Below are 20,691 nucleotides of genomic sequence, written 5' to 3' on the forward strand. Positions count from 1 at the left end.
CTCTGCTGTGTCCACTCTTCAACAAAGCCTCACCTCCAGTCTTTCCACCACCTCCACCTGCTCCTCAACCCCAAAAAGACCAAATGTATGCTGTTTCAATAGAAAAACCTCATCTTCCCCAGCCCTCCCAAGATCTACAATGCTGATGGCTCGGAGCTGGAGTTTGTCAGCTCCTACAAACCTTGGCTTCTGGGTTATTATTATTATTATACATATACATGTATATATATTCTCTTAAAAAAGGGTGTGGAAAAAAAAGATAAAGACAAAGTGGCCAGAGTTTGTCTTTTTAGTCCTATTGTTGCGCTCTTGAAACCAACTGTCCACAAACACGCCCTTCTTCAGTTTTGTAACTTTTATTTAACAAATTCCAGTTTAAAAACAAACATACATTTTGTCTTCAGCCTGTATACTGTAGTCAACTTCACTCCTCTCTTAAAGAGGCAGCGCTCTTTTATAATGGGCCAATGCAATGCTGTCTGTCCTTCTGGGACAGCAGCTCATAAAGCGACTTTGCAATCCTGGAAAAATCAGCAATGAATGACCTGTAGTAGCACAAGAAGCTCTCACCTTTCTGACAGTGACTATCCATTTTTGTGTCACCTCTTACACTAAACTGTACTACTACTATATCCAATTGAGCCATGTCACTTGAGTCCTTTGACCAAAAGAATCCATCACACCAATCTAACCTTGGACAGGTCGCCCTACAGGGTGTGGACTTATTCAGTTGAGTATTTCACATTCAGTTGTACAAACCCAGGTTTGACCCTGGCGCTATATGCGCCAGGCGAACACTCAAACCATTAGGCCACCATGTGAGACACTTATGAGAAAAGGAGCATTATTTTATTTAAAATAAGTTTTAGGATTTTATAATGAAATGCAATACTTGAAAGGGATTAAGGTGCATAATCACTTTATTTGATTGGATCATGAGGCATATTATGACAACACTGGATTATCTAGTGCCTGTAGTGACTGTATAATAACATGTTTGGTTTGATGATAATGAAGACAGAAGGTGAAGATTTAAAAATCTTATATTTTGTACAAATGAAAAATGGTTAAATTTGCCATGAACATGTACTTAATTCTTTGTATACATTTTAGAGCTAAGTTGCAAAAAGTGATACAAAAGTGTCCTTTTTTACCCGGTTTGATTTAATATTTTATTGTACAATTTGCTATTCTAGTGACTGAAGACTGGAAGGACATTCATTTATTGTAAGTTGATTTATCCCAACACTAAACATCTTGTTACAAACAACTCGCAGTTGAACCTTTTTTCGTCAGATATTTTGATTTTTTTTATAAGATTCCTATAAGCATGTTCCCTCTTTCATGCATTTAAGTTACCAAACACGCTTATAGATGAAAACAGTAGAACTACAATATTCAGTTGTATCACAATCATTTGGCAAGGATGATAATGGCAAAAGCACAAAGTGTGTCATTTTTGTTTTATATTTTATTTGAGCCACTTTCAAATACATTAGGCTACTGTCAAATTTAAACTATTGTGTAACCAAATATTTCAGTCATATTGTTTATTTTAATGCAGTATTACGACATAACAGGTTAATAATAGACAGTCACTTAGCCAATGAGCTGGAACCTTAAATATTGTAACACACTGAGTGACGTGCAATGTTAACCTGTTATGTTATAAGTGTTATTGTGTTTGCAGGAATAAGTTCTAGTTAAGATTGGTTATTGCAAATACTGAGTTCAGGAGGTCAGTGAAGATCTCAAGACAGGTGTGAAACCTGTCAATCATCCGAGGTACCTCGGGAGGTGGGCGGGACATGAGGGCGTCTGCGAATATGGCGGAACCATCGCGGTGGGACGTGATGCTGTTGAGAGTTGGTCTCGGACCAGGAGCAGAGTTTGAGGACCTAAAGATAACTTTTAACGTGTTGACTGTTGATGGCGGAGGCTGCGGCCCACTTCAGCATGTGTACTGTCCCCGAATAAACTGATAATATAAATCTAAAATTCCTGTAGATGCTTTTCATATTCATGTCTAGTGAAGTTCAGAATATGTTAGTGAGGTCAGTACAACACAGCTATGCAGATGTAGTTGTGTGTAGAAATGTCTGGTTTTCAAGGGAGCTGTAGTCACACACTTACACTTCTCAACACCCACACCTGTTTATCAGTATATTGACATTAGAGAGAAGCAGGCTGGACGTTGTACGTCTCTTTCTGTGAGAAAAGATGATCAGATGTTAGGACGAGGGGAGACGAACCTGTGACGATAAACTGTGTATGAAAAGGCCCCACTTCCGTTTGTGGGGCAGTTGTTTTTTTTGCCTACCTGAAAGTTGGTTGTTCAACTCATTGCTTTTGCAAGTGCAGTGCTTGCTACTTTACCTGTGATTGAGAAAATAAATTACGGAAAAGAGAGAAGTTGTCGAGCTGAATTCTTCTGGAGGCTGCACCAGGCTTTCAATATCGATACACGCTAACAAAACCACGAGCAAGATAACGTCTCGTAGCTTTCCGGACCAAGGGTCGCGACAATATGATTAACACTCACTGTTGCTTTTCATTCTCTAAATTGTATTTTGCTAACACACATTTCCACCGCAAAGCGCATGTCTAAAGGACAGAGTGCACGACGTGCCCCATTACAACACGTGTATTACGTCTCAACACACTGCATTAGGCGAGAGGAGAGTGACGTGTGAAGACAGCGCTGTTAACGGGAAGGAACAACGCGACTGAAGCACATATACTTGCTCTCATAATTTCGACTTTATTATCTTATAATTTAAACTTTATTATCTCATGATTATGACTTTACATCTCATGATTTCGACTTAATCATCGCATAATCATGAGAATATCGTGACTTATGTCGTAAAATTGTGAACAAAATACGAAAAAAAGTATCTCGTAAACATTCACACGAGTTTGCTTTCCCTCGACCAGCATTACCGCACTAACAAAGATGCGATAATATTCTCCATTAACAGTAGACTAACCTTGATACTTTGAGGACAGACTGTTGATTTTTTTCGCAGTTGTAGTATTTTTTTTTAAAATAATCATTAAAGCCAAAACACATTTGTTTGCTGTCGCTCGTTTTTTTATGACCCGTACATTGACCCTGCTCTTACTTTGAAAAGCTCCGATCGGAAGTCTCAGTCTTGTGCCGCACAGCTCGGGCACGTCTCCGGCGGCAGTGACCCAGCCTGACTCCGACGGAGCGGACCAGTCGCGATGTTGATGCAGGCTGTGGTGCTCCTACTCGGGCTCGCGGTCTCGTGCCGGTCGCAGTTCGTCCCCCCCACAGTGAATATCAGTCTGGACGAAGATCCAGAGGTGCGATGGGATCCTCTGGTGAAAGTTTTTGACGTGGACTACCTGAGGAAAGCCGCCGCAGAGTTCATCGAGTAAGTTTTTCAGTTATCTCCATAAATTGGGTTACTCATGACCATGCAGCTAGACGTTGATCATGTGTTGCAGAAACTTTGTGACGAGTAACTCTGTGCATACGCCTGCTCTGTGCTCTGTGCAATGTATAACGTCAACGTTGTGTAAGCATTTCAGAAGTAGCCTTTTGAAAATTAGCTCACCAGTAATTATAAATGTTCGTAGTTATTAGACAACTCGTTAGGGCTAGGTAAACAAACAAACAAACACACAATGTATAACATTATATATATATATATATATATATATATATATATATATATATATATATATATATATATATATATATATATATATATTCAAGATAAAAATGGTGGAGTTGTTGTAATGCCAACCATCTGAATCGTTGTTGCTACAGTTTTATTATGGTAAGGTCGCATTATACAACTGTTTAGGATCTAGTGATTTATATAAGGGTTATACCCGTGTTAACACTGGGAAGTTGATTCTCCTTTGTAAAAAAAAGGATCCGAACAAACGTCCCAAAGTTTATGGGAAGATGTCTTTTTGGGCCCCATCACATGTTGGACCTGGCAATTATAATTCCACTGTTTGGCCACCTTGTGAAATTAGCTTCAAAGGCAGCTGTGTGCCATCATGTTCAGCTAAACTCAGTCAGCTAAAGTTGATGGAGGAACAGGCGTTTAGGAGTGGGGACAAGGACTTGTGTAAGTCAAAAAACAGATTTAGCAAGGCGGTGAGAGACCCTAAGCGACGACGAGCAACTGCGAGAAAAACGACGAGAAACTGCAACAGCAGCTCTCAGCAAGTGACCAAGAGGTCTACGGTCGCTTTGAAAGACAATGGGACAGTCCTGACCCCATCCACCAGCTCCAGTCCACCAGGTACGCTTCCTCCAGCTCAACAGGGGCCCATACCGCTCAATCACCCACCACAACAACTCTCTGTTCTCTACTCCAGTGGTTCTCAACCTTTTTCCAGTTCTGTACCCCGTGGGAAATGTGTTTTCAGACAAGTACCTCCGAACCAGTGCGAAGCATCTTTTGGATGAAAAAAAAAGTTGTAATTCACAGTGCTGTGCCATCGGTCTCTGATGTGATACACATAGAATATGGAAAATTCCCTTTACAGCAACAGGGAACAATTAGGGGTTAAGTGTCTTGCTCAAGGACACAAGGACATGGACCAGCGAAGCCGGGGATTCGAACCACCGAACCTCTGATGGGAAGACGGGCATGCCAGCCGTTGAGCCTCACGTTCTCATGTTACGGCACTGTTTTTTGTTTATTGTTATTCTCATTGGCAATAAACAATTACGATTACTAATCTCACACATTTGTGAATGTTTTCTTGAATATTTGCCGCTTTAATATCAGAGAATATCATTTTAATAAATGTGTATTTTTTCAGAAAAGTTTAAATCAGAAGATATCCCCGGGCTTTTTAAAGTTTTACTTCCAATGGCCATAATCTGCTTTTTAGTCCACAGCTAGTAGCAGTAAAGTTACATTTTCTATTACATTATCAGTGGTTGTTAAACCAAGACGAAGGTAAATTGTAATAATCAAATAGTTCATAAAATAATTCTGGTAAAAAGCTAACATGCCAACTGCATTCTTTCTTCTCAGCAGTGGATCAACTTCTGCACTGTTTTATTGTATGTATCTTCCAGTGTGGACACAGACATATTTGTTCTTTTTTTGTTGTCGTCAGCACTTCTGTTCCAAAATGGCTCCATCAGGCAGTGACACCGCTCGTGAAGGACCTTGAAAAGTACATCCCTCAGCCATATGCGGGGGAGATCCGTGGTCTGGGCTCACACCTTGGAAGCGCTGCGGATGTCATGATTCTCAACTTTGCCTATGAAATATCTGCGTACGTATCCATTCAAACCGGATTACACCGTTATAATAGAAGCATGTGCAGAATGCGCAGGCTGACAATGCCTCTCAACAATTATGCTGGATTCAAACGTGAACGCCTTCTCATGCATGCGAACACACTTTGTGCGTTCACAGATTTTGCACGAGCATCGTCGCTCAGGACAAGAAGGGGAACGTGTACCATGGCAGGAACCTTGATTATCCACACTCGGTTCTGAGGAATCTGACTATGAACGTAATATTCCTCAAGAATGGAAAGGTACAGTGTGTACACACAGCACTTAAAAGCTACTAACCTCCTAAAGTTAGATTAAAACTTAAAAATATATGAACCAGAAATCCCAATTGGGCAGTACAATTTAGCACGTGCAAAATGAAAGTCATTGTGTAGTGATGTGGTGATACAATTCTGTATGTGGTTTATTTGAAACGCCCAATCAGGTGGCATACACTGGAACTTCTTTTGCTGGATACATTGGCCTGTGGACGGGACAGAGTCCAAACAAGTTTACGGTGTCTGGTGACCAGCGAGGTGAGAGCACGCTTCTTATCAGCAGTCAGGTTTGTCCATAAATGTTTGCAATGTTCAGATTGTATTATTCCATTTTGTCTGTGTGTGTCTGTGTGTTTGTGGACATCAGGCAGTGAACACTGGTGGAACTGGTGGAAGAACGTGGTGTCCGCGCTCATCCTTCGGAGATCCCCCGTCAGCTGGCTGGTGAGGGAGGTGAGTACAGTTACCTTGGGGAAGTAAGAATGAGGAAGTTCACTTTACGAGAAACTGAAACTTTGACTATGAACATGTCTGAAATCACTCACTACTCACGATTATATAGTGAGTTCCACATTGTGTTGTGCAAATTTATTGTGAGAATCATTACACCCTATAGAGTGGACTTAAAGTATCCCACAATGCATTGAGGAACATAGTAAACAACGATGGCCACAAGGTACTTTGTATTTATTATTCTAGGGAAATACATCTATTGCCCCCACGTTGACAACCGCAGTGTATAGTGTTTGTATAGTGTGTTGGGAGTAATGAAAGATTTTGGACACTGTCTATTTGTGTGTAACCTTTGCAGACACTGGCGGAAGCAGAGGACTTTCAGGACGCCGTGATGCGCCTGGCCAAGATTCCCATCATCACCGGGGTGTATTACATTGTGGGTGGGGTGCGAGCAGGGGAAGGAGTCGTCATCACCAGAGACCGAATGGGCCCCGCCGATATCTGGCCACTGGAACCCGTGAATGGAGCGTAGGCAAAACAAAAGATCTGGGGATAATCTGTTGTCTCAAAGTGTGTTGAGAAAACTGCAGAACTGCAGAACCGCACCGGAACATAAAAACATGTGCCTTCCCGTTTCAGGTGGTACAGAGTGGAGACCAACTTTGATCACTGGCTCCCGCCGCCGGCCAGAGATCACCGCAGGTGAGTCATCTCACACGACGAGTACTGCCACGTTATGATTGCCTTTGCTGGTATTATGCTCATGTCATGCTTTTATCTTGAAGAGACGCAGCCAACAAAGCACTTAATGCTACTGGCCAAGAAAACATCAACATGGAGACCCTCTATCAGGCAAGTTTGGACCAATAAATCAATACTTTAAAGAAAGCACACATGATAGCGACTGAGGGATATTGCGTACAGCACATTTTGAAAGTCTGAATTTCTAATCTTGTCTTTCCTGCCTCACAGGTTCTGTCGCTGTATCCAGTGTGCAATGGGTAAGGAGCTCTTTATCTGTCATAATGCCTCACATTATTTGTTTCAAGGAATCACATGACTGTTCTTGTCGCTGAGATGGGTGAGCTGTGTGCATACCAGTTTCTTTTCCTCAGCGATAATGTCAATAGGCCTTTGTTTGACACCAGGCTTCAGGACATTGCAAGTACCATATGGAACAGCAATAACCGAGTTCCTGTGAAAATATTGAAGCGTTTATATATTTTGGGCACATTCATGATTATTATTTGCTTATTTTTATTATAGTATTATTTTCAAGGAACCTTTCCACAGGTTGTTGTAATCCTTGATTGCACATTGCATGACATGTGACGGTATCTATTGTCTTCTATGTTGATAATCCCCAGAATTACGGTTTACACAACAATAATGAGTGCAGCAGCCCCCGACAAGTACAACTCACTTATTAGACCACAGGTAATTGTATCTTTTACGACTAAATCCTAAATGCATCTTTTTGTTTGCGTAACATAAAATGATGCATATAGTTATCTCTCTCTCTCTCTCTCTTTCTCTCTCTCTTTCTCTCTCTCTCTCTCTCTCTCTCTCTCTCTCTGTCTCTCTATCAAGGGCTGCCAACCAAACTGACGGGCCTCGAGCCGTCGACGCCGCACAGATCTTTGCCGCAGAGTTTCCTTGCGTGGTTACAAGTCGATTCCAGACCACGTGGAGCTTGAATAGTCAACGATTAGAAGGGAATTGGACTAAAACATTGTGAGGTGACAGTGCTTTTCTGCCACTAATAAAAATTGCGTGGATCATTTTTTTGTTGCCTTATAACACTGGAATTCATATGTTAAGCTTAAATCAAAATTGTACTTGATTGCTACCATCTTGAGTTTGCTGAATTGTTGAAGTCACACAAAAGGTCTAAGTGAACCTAAAAAGACAGCACAAGTTGGAGTAAACAAGGATGGAAAAGCCCTTCTGGTACGCCACGAGAGGCCGACAAGTAATTGTGCCTTTTCAGTTCTCTCAGGAAACTCTGGGAAGCTTATTGGAGTAGACTGATTGTTTTTTTCTTCTATTGTGATTCACATTTTCATCTTTGTTTATCTGGCACCAATTTGTAATGGACAGGTGTTTTACTGCTTCACTTGACTGGACTATGGGCCAAATTAATCTCATGAGTAAACTTAGCTAGCTTAATTAACCGAAGTGTTTTGGTACATTTTGTAAAAAGACAAAAACATGTTTAATGAAATTTAAGTCAAGAGGTAAAAATGAAACACCAAAGTATGGTTTACATTTTGTACTACCGTGTCATTTGCAAGTGCCTACATCATTTCAAGTGTTGATTGTTAAAAAAAAAAAAAAATGTTATTTTTTTTTTTTAAGTAAGTGTAAGTAAGTTACACCAATGAATAGTTAGCATACTCGATTGGAAAGTCGAAATGAAAGTGACATTGCGCTGCTGTCTAAAATCACATATACACACAATGTTTCAAATATATCACACCTACAGAGAATAATTTCCAAACAACATTTTGATATTGTTTCTGGAAATATGAAAACTTCCAAAACTAATAGATGTGTTATGAATGAAAGGTATTGGTGTTGAAAGTAAGTGTCGTCATTTTGAATGCTAAATGTGTATGCTGCATTGTTACAGTTTCACTCCATGCATGACACAATATTACACACATTTATCAGCTACACATTTCACAACAGGTGATAACAATAAACACATTACTAATTATGCGTCGCTCTCTGTGACCTCCCGGCAGCCAGTGAATGCAGACTTTAACGTCATTATTAAACGTTCTAATTTATTCAAGACATGGAATAAATAATAAGAGCCGCCACAGAAGTTGAGTGTTCCAGTAAGAGAAACGTTTGGTCAGGTAGAGCCGTGGTTTCCTCTTTTTATTTGACCTGTGACTCGTCATGTTGCATTTATGAGGTTTTGTGGTTGTCAGCTCAAAGAGTAATATTCCCTTTCCAGACTTTTTTCCATTTGGAGTAGTTGTTTATTAAAATAAACAAAAGTAAATGATTGTGTTGCAGAGATTCTTTTGGACTTTTTACTGCATTTTATTTTATAGTATCTAAATTGGGCATCAGGCAGTAATTCCCAAACTTATAAAATATAAATAAAATTGATATATATATATATATATATATATATATATATATATATATATATATATATATATATATATATATATATATATAATGAAGAGTCTTTATTTTTTCTTACTAGATACAGATATATACATACATGTATATATTACACACATACACACACACACACACACACACACACACATATATATATATATATATATATATATATATATATATATATATATATATATATATATATATATATATATACACACACACACACACACACACACTATAATGTTGGTGTATATATATTGCACAGTCTTACAGTGGTACATCAACATTTATTGCAATGTTCTAGTCTTTTACTTCTATTCGTGTGGGGTTCAAAGATATAGGATAGGAGGGGGGACATAGATTATGAGTGAAAGATTATATTCTGAATGATTCTTTGTCATTTGGGTATTTGCTATTTCTTTCTCTATTCTGTGGTACTTGGTATTTGGTACATGGCTGGAATTGACAGGTAACAGAGGGGTTGGACTTAGAACTAAATACTTTATCTGCCACGTTGAAATTTGGTCGCCACTCACAGTAAAACCCTATTTTTAGATTTAAATTTAAAAAGTAATACTTTTTTAAAAGGCAATGCTATACGAGTGTTACCTGTATTAAGCACTTTGACTTAAGTTTCCAATGCAGGTCTTTTACTTGTAACGGAGTGTGTTTGTGGTATATATACAATCACAAAGCAGCGGTGGGTGTGGCCAACGCCCACCTTTGAATCTATCGTCTAATAGATTTGAAATCCTGCTCAATCAATTAAAAAGTATTCACTTGTTCTAGATGGACTATATAGGCCAATGTGTCGTTTCCTTTAATATTTGACCAGTTTCTGTGTTGAAATTCGTCGTCTCAGCAGTAAAAAGGGACTGAATGTCACTCAAATTCCTCTTTCATTACGCGCGCGCTCCCGTGAGGCGCACGGACTTCTCAGCAGGCACGCGGCGCCTTCATCCGCGCGCGGGACCAGCAACGCTTGCCAGCGGATCACATGATATGACAAAGCAGCTCGCTACTTCCTGTCTGTGTAGACTGCTGCTCGCCGGCCACTTCACGTCCAGACGCCCACAGCGCGACCACCTCGTCGACCCAAGATGCTGGCCCTCATAAACAGGCTGCTGGACTGGTTCAGGTCTGTCTTCTGGAAAGAGGAGATGGAGCTCACGCTGGTGGGACTTCAGTACTCCGGGAAAACCACATTCGTCAATGTGATTGCGGTGAGTGGCGAAACGAGCACTGTCAGTGCGGGCCCGGGCTAACGTTGCGACCAGGGGGGAAGCTTTCTTTAAAGCAGGTTGCAAATTAAATATATTCGCTGCACCGCTCGTGCTAATGTTCCCCTTCTGGGGGCTTCACTGTGTGGCTGAAGCTCTGGTCACAGACTCGCCCAGTAGCCGTGTGGCGAGCCGCAGGGACGGAGGTATGACTGTGCGTTTACTTGTGAAACCGGTCATGTGAACGGTGTTGTCAGTGCTTTGCAATAGCTGCTGCTGCTGCTGCTGGGGCTGCTGTGTCAACATCGACGAGACGACAGCACGGGGCCACCAGCTAACGTTGTAAACACGCCGTCACGTTTGTCATCTCGCGAGCGTAAATGGAGGCGAACGAGACCTGGAGCCGTGACAGCTGCCAGATATTTATACTTTTATAAATGGATTATGAATATGACTTGACTAGATGTATGGATAGATTTGCGAGTGATATAATGTTGTATAACCAAATTAATTAATGTCCTCGGGTCGTGTTTATACTTCATCCCCTCCTCTGTTGTTAAGTTTACATACAGCAAGCATTGTTAATGTTAAACTTTTTTTTTATGTACTTCTTTTTTTTGACCACTTTCTTTCCACATCTAGCTTGTTTAGCGGGTGTGGAGGTAAAGGGTTAGCTTCTGACCTCCACTGTTTACGTCTGTGTTTCTAGGTGATAATTAAATTCAGTTTATTTTGTATAGCCCAAAATCACAAATTTGCCTCGGAGGGCTTTGAAATCTGTACACATACGACATCCCTGTCTCGAGACACCAAACTGTTATCGTGGGCCACGGTACTGTAGGCTCCCCTCTCCTGGTTTCATCTCAAGACTACACTTTGTTTCAGAATCTGTTGATTTCTGCTGAATTTAGGTTGGAACCAAACTTTCACCTCCTTCACGTTGCTGTGTATGAGCCATAGAACCAAAGTTATTAAAGTCATCTGGCATATTTGAATTTCTTTCAAACATGCTTCTCATCAAAACCGTAGGAGCAGCCGAGTAAAGTGAACCCACTTTTAGGATACATGCCGTGTACGGCGCGTTAAGCCTGTGGAATGTTAAGTTACAAAGCGCTGGCTGGAAGCTCTGTTGGAAGCTAAAGCATGCCCATGCGTAGACACCATCATCTTCACAATGATTCATGCAGTAAAAAGGACAACAAGTGGCTAAAAAGGACCATTGTAGTTAAGTGTTTTTTTCTATTATTTTTACTATCAAAATAATTCACTTTGCTAAGCTTCTTCTTGTGACTTCTGAACACAAACCTAAATACACATGGACAAGTATTTCTTTTATTTATTTGGTGACGCTGATGTAGAGACACTGGCTTTGTACTGACTGTCGGTACACAAATGGTAGACATGAAACGGCACCAAGATGCGGGGGAAAGTCAACCAATTAGATGCATGTGAATATTTGTCAAATTTTTGAGTTGCTAGTCGCAGTAATCCTTAACATGCTGCCTTTTTTTTGTCTCGCGCAGTCGGGCCAGTTCAGTGAAGATATGATTCCCACAGTCGGGTTCAACATGCGGAAGGTCACTAAAGGCAATGTGACGATAAAGGTAGGTTAATGTGAAAGCCAAGCTGGATGCTTTCACTGTTTCTATTTTAAACTGGCCCGGTGCCAACCTACAGCTGTGTGCTCTGCACTGTGGAGCGGTAGTTGTGCAATAATTGGTTCATAAAGGAGGAAAAAGTATTACAGGGGCCTTTTGTCTCCCTTAAGACTGTGGTTTTTATTCTGAGTTTTCTCTCCTCAGATATGGGACATCGGGGGACAGCCACGCTTCAGAAGCATGTGGGAGCGCTACTGTCGAGGAGTCAATGCTATTGTGTGAGTTTGTGAACACCGCCACGTACGGCAGGTGGGCTTTGGGACCCTACACTGCCTAAACCGAAACCTGAGCGAACCCCGCCCGCGCACACACGGCTTGCTATGTTTTCATATAATTGTGTCATCACACAATTCATGTTGTAAGAGGCTAAACATTCGATTTTTGATTTAGTGAAACAGATATTTTAGTGGTACTAAACTAAGTATTCCTATTTATATATTAATGTCCTCCCCTTTGCAGTTACATGGTGGATGCAGCAGACCGAGAGAAGATAGAAGCTTCCAAGAATGAACTGCACAACCTTTTAGACAAACCACAGCTCCAAGGAATTCCCGTAAGAGGACGCTTGTGGTCTTCAGCCCAAAACTCGTGATTTATGAAAAGTTCTAGTGAGGCTGATCACAAGCGAGGATTAAACTCTTAATTGGTAACTGATGGGTGGCAGTGACGCAGGCTTGATGGAACACCAAGTGGTAATTTGAGCCCGAGCCAAGATTAATTTTTTTTTAATGAGTATTCAGTATCTAAGCTGAGGGGCTAATTGATTAGACAGAGTTTGATTACCTAAATTAATGGTTCCTGTGACTTTTCTTTTTCCCCAACTAAGGACTCTGTATTGGGTGACGCACATGGTTGAGAGAAATCCTTTAAAGTGTCTGATCACACTGTGGGCTAATGGTGACACATTACTGTGCTGGTTATTGATCAGCCTTTTCTCTCATTTCTCCTCCATTCCACTTCAGGTTCTCGTACTGGGCAACAAACGAGACCTACCCAACGCACTGGATGAGAAGCAGCTCATTGAAAAAATGTGAGGCGCTCAAGACGACAGTATTTTTACATTGAGAACCCTCCACAAACTCCATTGATAAATCCGTGTCAGGCGTATTCCTGCGGTGATACTCAAGCAATCAGTATTTCCTATACATTAGGTTTTACACCGCGTAACCAAAATTAGCTGTGGCAAATCTAAAATACTTAAATAAATCTTATTATGAAGAGCCTTCCAAGAAGAAAGGAGATTGTTTGAAGCAGCATATTAATGCCCGTAGCTTCGGAAAGAGATCGCAGATTTCTGGCCATACAGTGAAGGGGAACCGTCGACCATGTTGGAGGAACAGCTTCAACTTGGCGCTACTTAAAACACAACTGGGCACACACATGCTGTAATTTTTGGGTCCTCAGGATCAACTTTGGGTCATTTATTGGATCAGTACAGGCTAAAATGAACCCAATCCAATGCTAATGCTGTCTTTAGTGCTGTATATTGTATTTCACCCAACTTCAGCTTGCTAGCATTGCAAAGTTGCTCTCCTTCAACACAGCCTACAATGCAAGTGTTTCACTGTATGTACCAGTGAACATTACGAAAAAGAGTTCAAAGGTCCTCTAAGCTTCTACCATGCTAACATCCGTTATCACCCCACTGTGTTCTTAGTGATTTCATGTTTTCCTTTTCCAGGAATCTATCTGGCATTCAGGACCGAGAGATCTGCTGCTATTCCGTCTCCTGCAAAGAGAAAGACAATATAGGCAAGGATTAGATCCTTCAATGCTTCAACGTGATTTCAACTGCACATATACAAATGTTTCGTAATATGTGTGCCTGCTGAGCTCACAAAATAAAAAATGGCGTTCTATCCCTCCCTGCAGATATCACGCTGCAGTGGCTCATCCAGCATTCGAAGTCCCGGAGAAGCTGAAAATGACACCTCAGTCGCAGCTCTGGCCTTCAGTCCGCTAATGGTCTTGTTACCGCGACAGCCATCCCTTCCACTGCCTCTGTGAAGTATTCCAGCTATCTGCTCACTACCGTCAGCACCATCACCACCCAGTAAACTACTATAAAGGTGTAGCCCCTTGTACAGCACTACCACCAAACCCAACTATCCGGAGTCTTGAGGAGTTGTTTTAGTACTTTGTTGATGGCGGCTCGTCCATACCCATCATGCCTTACCGGGTCATAAGGAACATGATCTGTGTCTGACTTTTCTTTTTAAAAAATGGTTTCTGTTCTGTCCGACACCAAAATCTTACGATGTTCCAGTGTGCCGCCCCCCAGCTACACTGGGACGGACCTCCTACGAATCCTACATGTAGACATCCGTTCTGTTGCTCCTCAACATTTGGTGTTCACGTGACGAGGTTCCAATTGTAGTATTTTAATTTTTTCTTTCTCTTATTCTTAAACGGTTATTTGCTAAATGACGATGGTAGCTTCTGCTTATATCGTAAATTCCTGTTAAGATCTTTGCAATGTAGCCTTTTTAAAATGTTGCTGGCGTGTGGAAGTATCCATTTTATTAAGTGACTTAAGTCAAAGTTTACACATAGCGTAAAGATGAATTGAAGGTAAGACTGTGAGCTTAAAGTGCCTTCGACTAAGGGAGCGTTCCAATCAGACGTTTATTGCCCAATACCACTTTGAACCCACTATCAATGAACACATAGTTCATATGCAGCATAAATCCCCAGATCTCAATCAACAAACCTCCATTCAGCAATCTAATTTTATATTTTGTAATCTCTCAAACGCATTACAATGCCTGGGGGGGGGGAGACGGTATTGCACTCACAACGGAAACGATGACGTAATGAACGATACGAGGTGACGTGAGGAAAAAATGTTACATTTGTTTTGTCAGTTGATGTGTTACTCGAATGCCGCTTCACCTGCAGCCTGCGACACTTTTATGTAGCTCGAAACGCTTTCTTGCAGTTCTCAGGTTGTCGGCGTACTTTTGAGAAAACGATCCGAACAAAGTGGGTGTACCCCAAAAGTATCGGTTTTGATAACACCTGTTTTGTTCGGGCTGGATAACAGAAAGCCAGTGTTGGTCATGATGACTGAGCTTACGAAGAACAAAAGAGAATCCATTTGTTCAAAGAGTCGGACGCTCAATGTCATAAATGCCTTGTCACTTGCCACGCCCTTTGCCTGAATCCTAATGTCTTTATGTAGAAGCCTCGGCAGCCCGAGGACGACGCAGTCTCCTCAAGAGGCCATTTATCTATCTGCCATGTCATTTCCTTTCAGCTGCCAGACTTATTCTTCACAGTATCGCTGTATATTTATCTGCCCTATGCTTGGTCTTGATCAATTGAAGCATGGTTATTGTTGCTGATAACTGATATATTGCTCTACATAGACTGACATGGCTTCTGCATTTCATTGTAATTATTCGTTTCTCCAAATCATCTCGCACACAATTTTCCGCGTCTGTCGGTGATTGTATTAATCCTAAATGTCGACCCCAGCGACAGTGAGGAGCTATAAAATTTGGGTGACTGTGTGGGTAAAGTGGTGGGAAAGCTTTTGTTACCTGTGTAATATTATAATATAGCCTAATAATATAATATAGCCTATTTGCAATTTGTATGTGCATGTGCTGAATTTATTCACACTCAATTGCAGACTTTGTAAATAAGATTTAGCATTTTTATTCCAACAAATTCTCCTGTAGATGTCATGCTTTTTTTCTTCTTCTTTCCACTTGTGATTGCTAATAAAATTTGTTTTTATTTTTAAGGTTTTCAAGTGTGGCATTCAGTGGTCAATGTAGATAGTCACCACTAGATGGAAGCAGAGGCCTTTGGAAGGATAATGGTAAAGGAAAGACGCTTTAAAGTCTCTACAGACCGAAAACTCACAATTTAACTTGAAGTTCTCTTTTGGTGCATCACAAACCTGCTTTTTTTTCTATTTTATTTTTTTTGTATTAAAGTGGTTATTGTCCGGCAGAGGTTTGGTGAATGTGAGGACTTTAGAGCAACAATGAGCGATTCCAGCTCAGTTTTAGCTCAGCTCAGTTTTCTCACCGATTCTTGCCTTGAAAATTCACAGCCACAAAGTCTTGGAAGAAAAGGTGCTTACCTGGCAGCCTGACTTTATCCACAGTTCCCTCGATTTATTTTCTAATGCAAGTGCTCCTTTTTTTTTATGGATGGTGGTTCTGTAATATCCATTAAGCAGCTATTGTTACCAACAGATCCCATAATGGATGATTAACACCTCCTCAGTGTTTCTTGGCAGAAAAAAAATTCTATTATGCATAGAAATCTAACACTGCGCTAAGCAGAATGTTAAGACGGGGTGTGGGGAGTGTGTCCCAGACTAGGGGGCAATAAAGCAAGCCATGTTCTCACAGCTGGAGCTTGCACCGAGCCGCCGGAGAGACGAGGCCTGTGCTGTTAAAGCAAGAACACCTTAATTAATCTTATTTCTTAAACGCGGTTTTTAAAAAAAATAAAAATGAACAGCTGCTGCCGTTTATTGTCAGGGCAGTGGTTGGGACCTGTGGACAGATCTAGGTGTTATCTGATGAATTCCATGGATCAGTTGAGACGACTGTGTGTGTGTGTGTGTGTGTGTGTGTGTCCACGTTGGAACTTCATATTCGTATGTGTGTGGTTTACATTTCCAACGACCGCCGGGGATTAAGTGGTGGTTACAAACCTGCCACAGGGATTTATGTGAGGAGGTCACGGAGAAGACCCAAAGGCGTGACATACTATTAATGTAGTTGCACTCCATTACATACCTATGGGCTCATTAGGTAATCCAACATGTTTTGCACCTACCACCTGTCACAACTTTGCTGTTTCTTAAGTGCCTAAACACGTTGGTTGGTCCCGTGAATGACCGCTCATCGCCAGGATTCCAAGGGCTGCCATAAATTTGGATTATGGAACATTTGTCCAGACATGATTCACTCCCACAATGCTCACACTTAAGAACTGCAACAACCCATCGCTTAATAAATCCTCTCGAAAACATTGATGGACGCTTAAATTGTGAGCCTGAAACTCAGTTTGAGTTCAAGTCTGAACTTACTCTGCTTTAGTATTCAACATTTTTGTTTGACGTCACAAGTATCTAATCAGCTTCATGTCATGAGAATGCCTTCCTGTCTAATGCACATAAACGCTCTGTGATTGAAGCTGCCGTTGCTTCCTCGGGCTGATTCTCTCCCGTCTTGCCTGCAAACGTCCCTGCACAGTCTCATTCAGCAGTCGGTGTGGGAAGCCTGTGCTTTTACTTTTGCTCAATCCTCCAACAGCGCTGGAACGGACAAACACACAACACCTTGTTTGTGCGGCCTCAAAATCATCCTGCGCATGTGTGTGTCACCTTGTTGTCTGTGTAAGTCACCGGGACGTTTGTCTTTTTACAGGGAGGAAATGTTCACTGGCCATCCAATCAAAGATTGTATAAGGTTGCATGTGTGCGTGTTCGTGTGTGAGTTTATTTAGCATGCACATTATAACTACTGTGCTATCCCCATCAAGGCATCCCTGCTTCCTTCCTCTGCCCTCTTATTCCCTGTGCCATTATAAACAGTTTTTTTTTTAAAAATCTTCCAGACAAGCCTGTGGTGGTATTTAGTCCGCTCCCAGCATTTAAACTTTAAAGATCATAATGTTTATGATAAACAGCATTTACAGAGCACCCATGGAGCATCTCACTAAACCCATCAAGCTGCCAACGTTTGGTTCTCAAGGTGAAGGTCGTGTTTGATTTATGGCACCTGTATCAGAAGGAGTTTTAAACGGAAAAGATATTAAATCTAAAATTCAGCAGAGAATTACAAAGCGGACGCAGCCTGACTTGGTGGAATATAAAATGAAGTGTGGGTGGAGCTCCATTAATGTGTGCGGCATGAAAATAGGCATTACTTCACTTCTGCAGTCGCTTGTTTTCTCACCAAATATTTGCCAGTAAGTCGTCTTTGTTCTGACAGCGATGACATCAGAGCACCACTGTCTTCCGCTGAACCAACTGTTTGGTAGGATGTCCTGGGATCTTAAAGCCTCTGTTTTATGAGACGTAAATAGGTTGTTTGAAAGTTGTTAAAGTATAGTTTTAGGGGATTAGAGGGTTGAAGCTTTAGCATTGACATGCATCTGCAAGCACTTCATCCAGGTCCCAGTGTGGACCATAATTTGCTAATCACCATGTGTGTAATGTCACATGATTCACACAGAGCTGCATGGCACATATCACCATGCCTTACAGCTCTGAACCCTGTAAAAGACAGATGGTGACATGCACACACACCCTGGAACAGCCCAGCTTAATAAGACTCCACAGACAAATACATTCCTCAATTTAGTTGGTTAACCCCGTCCATTTAGTGTGTTTGACTCGATGGGGTTTTCAAATCAGATGTTTGGATTTTCTTCTCTCTTTCCCCATCCCAGTGTGATGGTTACTTCTTTACTTCCTTTTAAAACGAGTAATAATAAACACAAATTTAGTTTGAAGCAGCAGATAATTAGCGGCCCGGTCAGCGACATGGCATCACTGCATTAAAAAACACTTCCTCGCTCACTCATTCATTACTTTTTATATAATAGACATTAAAGCTCGGGGAGCACATGAAAAACTTCCCAAGAGTATATAGAATACTGTATTCCCAAAATATATAATAATACTAATAATTATCCAACCGAAAAACCCAGCCCAATGATTTCATTCGGGCCCAATTAAGTTGCAATTCCACAACCGCCCCTGTTTATTTTTATCAGAGCTTTTGATTTATTGATCGCTGTCATGAGAACTTCAACAAAAATCTCAGAACTGTTCCTGAAGATTACCAACCCAACATTTCAATTGAGATTTCGGACACTTTATCCTCTTCCTTTTGCGTCGTCACTGAAAGCTGTTGAGTCACACAAGGCTAATTTTCCTATATGTAAAATGCATTGCATTGTGGGAATTTTAGCTGAAAGTCCATGCAATGGACCTCGTGGAATTTGTTCACGGCACTATATGGTGGATATATTTTCACACTCTAACTTAACAATTAAACGGCAACCGTACTATACTGTGATATAGGAGAAATAGGGAGTGATTTCAAACCCAGCCTGAAATATTCATGGTGCCCAGAGGATGAATCCCAGTGACACAGAGTAGACTTGTTTGAAGATGAGTTTTCCTCTGGAGCCACCATGAAATTCACATTTGTGGTTTTGGGTGAAATGTTTTGCCACACATTGGAATCACTTTGTTGGTCCCCTGACTTTTCATCTCGTGCCATCATCAAGACAAAGTCCAATACTTTGTTTTATGCCTAAATGCCTTCGTGCTAATATGCAAATGTTAGCCAAGGCGCTAAACTAAGGTGTGAACAACATAAAACTATCTGTAAAACATCACCATGTTGCTTTGTACAGCCCAGAAAGTTCAGACTGTAGGCTTTTGTTAGATTATAAAAAGATTTTTTTTTTTTAAATAGGATGATGAAAATGATATATTAGCTCGTAGGTGTTTTGATCAATCAAGTAAAACATCTCACGGTGACGGAAAACCTTTTTTAATTTAACCAATCATCTGGTTTGACACTTGGTGTTCAATAGGCGTCGCTTCAGGTGGAGTGGCTGCGAGCGATAATAGAAAACTACCGTTTGAGTGTTAAACAAGAAAGTTATGTTTTATTTGACGTAAACCATGACTTTTTCTTCTTCTTTTTTTTTTGTGATTGTGGGAGTGCAGAAAAGCTGCTGAGACCTCCAAATGCAATAAATCCATTTCCACTCAGTGCGAGTAATCTTTCAGGTCCATTCTGTTATCCGGCGTCCTCTCAGATAGCCAGCTCTCCTGTGAACGCTTTCATACGCTCACCTCCCTGCCTCGGCTCTGACACTCTCCCCTCCTCAGATTCCATTAAAAATCAGAACTTCAGCTCCTGGGGCTCTGATCAAATAGGGCGGCTAATGCATTTTTACTGCGTTGTGATTTTTTTTTTTTCCCTATGTACCTCATATTTACATATAGATTGAGTATTTATCATTCTGCATTTTAAGGCAGATTCACTGTAGTCCACTTTATTAAACCATGTTGGATTTATGTATATTTAATGAAAAGTTGATGTAGGGAGTGTAATTCTTTGAACAAGAGAGTATACGTGGGGCTATGTGGGTTGAATAGTAATGTGGGGCAGTGAACAACTGAACTTGTAAATCTTCAATTGTTGATGTGGCTTGGCCAGTTTTTCAATGGTGTCCTTTGCACCTCGGCTCTCCGCTGATGCATCGTTCCACCAACATATGATTGAGCATTACGTATCAATCCTCAGTTTCTTTATGCTCCTGTAAAAGCAGATTGAAGTGACGTCGGTCATTAGCCACAACACACAAGCCATACGAGCTGAAGCATTTTTACAATGATCCATATTCCCAGAGGTGCTACGCCATCTCTTCCACTGGGATGTCAACCACATCGTCCAGGGAAATAATTACTACCATTAGCACAGTTTCACAGAGGGGGGATTTGTTTGATATTTTGGGTAAATATGCTTATTTCCTTACTAGATTAAAGGACATGTTCAAACACAAGAATACAAAAGCATTAGTGCTTCCTTTAGTGCAATGTTTAAGTCTCTCGTCAGATATAACGTAGTCAACATCCAAAGCACACCGTCTCCTAGATTTGG

The 20,691-nt window shown here is 41.0% G+C and overlaps 2 protein-coding genes across 2 annotated transcripts; both read left to right on the forward strand.

The window, feature by feature from the left end:
• Positions 1-3,209: 3,209 nt before the first annotated feature.
• On the forward strand, positions 3,210-9,026 carry LOC137796424 (N-acylethanolamine-hydrolyzing acid amidase-like). Its single transcript, XM_068594353.1, has 11 exons — positions 3,210-3,401; positions 5,116-5,277; positions 5,421-5,544; positions 5,727-5,817; positions 5,927-6,012; positions 6,371-6,543; positions 6,655-6,717; positions 6,801-6,867; positions 6,988-7,016; positions 7,383-7,452; positions 7,606-9,026. The coding sequence occupies exons 1-11, from the start codon at positions 3,229-3,231 to the stop codon at positions 7,621-7,623; spliced, it is 1,056 nt and encodes a 351-aa protein (XP_068450454.1). The 5' UTR covers positions 3,210-3,228; the 3' UTR covers positions 7,624-9,026.
• Positions 9,027-10,180: 1,154 nt separating this feature from the next.
• On the forward strand, positions 10,181-15,785 carry arl8bb (ADP-ribosylation factor-like 8Bb). The gene is made up of 7 exons (XM_068595134.1): positions 10,181-10,382; positions 11,903-11,983; positions 12,182-12,255; positions 12,497-12,590; positions 13,000-13,067; positions 13,719-13,789; positions 13,910-15,785. The coding sequence occupies exons 1-7, from the start codon at positions 10,260-10,262 to the stop codon at positions 13,957-13,959; spliced, it is 561 nt and encodes a 186-aa protein (XP_068451235.1). The 5' UTR covers positions 10,181-10,259; the 3' UTR covers positions 13,960-15,785.
• The last annotated feature ends 4,906 nt before the right edge of the window (positions 15,786-20,691 follow it).

This window comes from Clinocottus analis, unplaced genomic scaffold, assembly GCF_023055335.1.
Source record: "Clinocottus analis isolate CAN_PGR_092001 unplaced genomic scaffold, fCliAna1.0.p SCAF_3, whole genome shotgun sequence".
Classification (NCBI taxonomy): Eukaryota; Metazoa; Chordata; class Actinopteri; order Perciformes; family Cottidae; genus Clinocottus; species Clinocottus analis.

What these genes read in the sequence shown, in the direction of transcription:
- LOC137796424 (XM_068594353.1), top strand. Translation starts at nt 3,229, where the DNA reads ATGTTGATGCAGGCTGTGGTGCTCCTACTCGGGCTCGCGGTCTCGTGC. An exon ending in GCCGCCGCAGAGTTCATCGA is followed by an intron (nt 3,402 to 5,115) that starts GTAAGTTTTTCA and finishes TGTTGTCGTCAG; the next exon opens with CACTTCTGTTCCAAAATGGC. An exon ending in TATTCCTCAAGAATGGAAAG is followed by an intron (nt 5,545 to 5,726) that starts GTACAGTGTGTA and finishes ACGCCCAATCAG; the next exon opens with GTGGCATACACTGGAACTTC.
- arl8bb (XM_068595134.1), top strand. Translation starts at nt 10,260, where the DNA reads ATGCTGGCCCTCATAAACAGGCTGCTGGACTGGTTCAGGTCTGTCTTC. An exon ending in CGAGGAGTCAATGCTATTGT is followed by an intron (nt 12,256 to 12,496) that starts GTGAGTTTGTGA and finishes TCCCCTTTGCAG; the next exon opens with TTACATGGTGGATGCAGCAG. An exon ending in AAGCAGCTCATTGAAAAAAT is followed by an intron (nt 13,068 to 13,718) that starts GTGAGGCGCTCA and finishes TTCCTTTTCCAG; the next exon opens with GAATCTATCTGGCATTCAGG.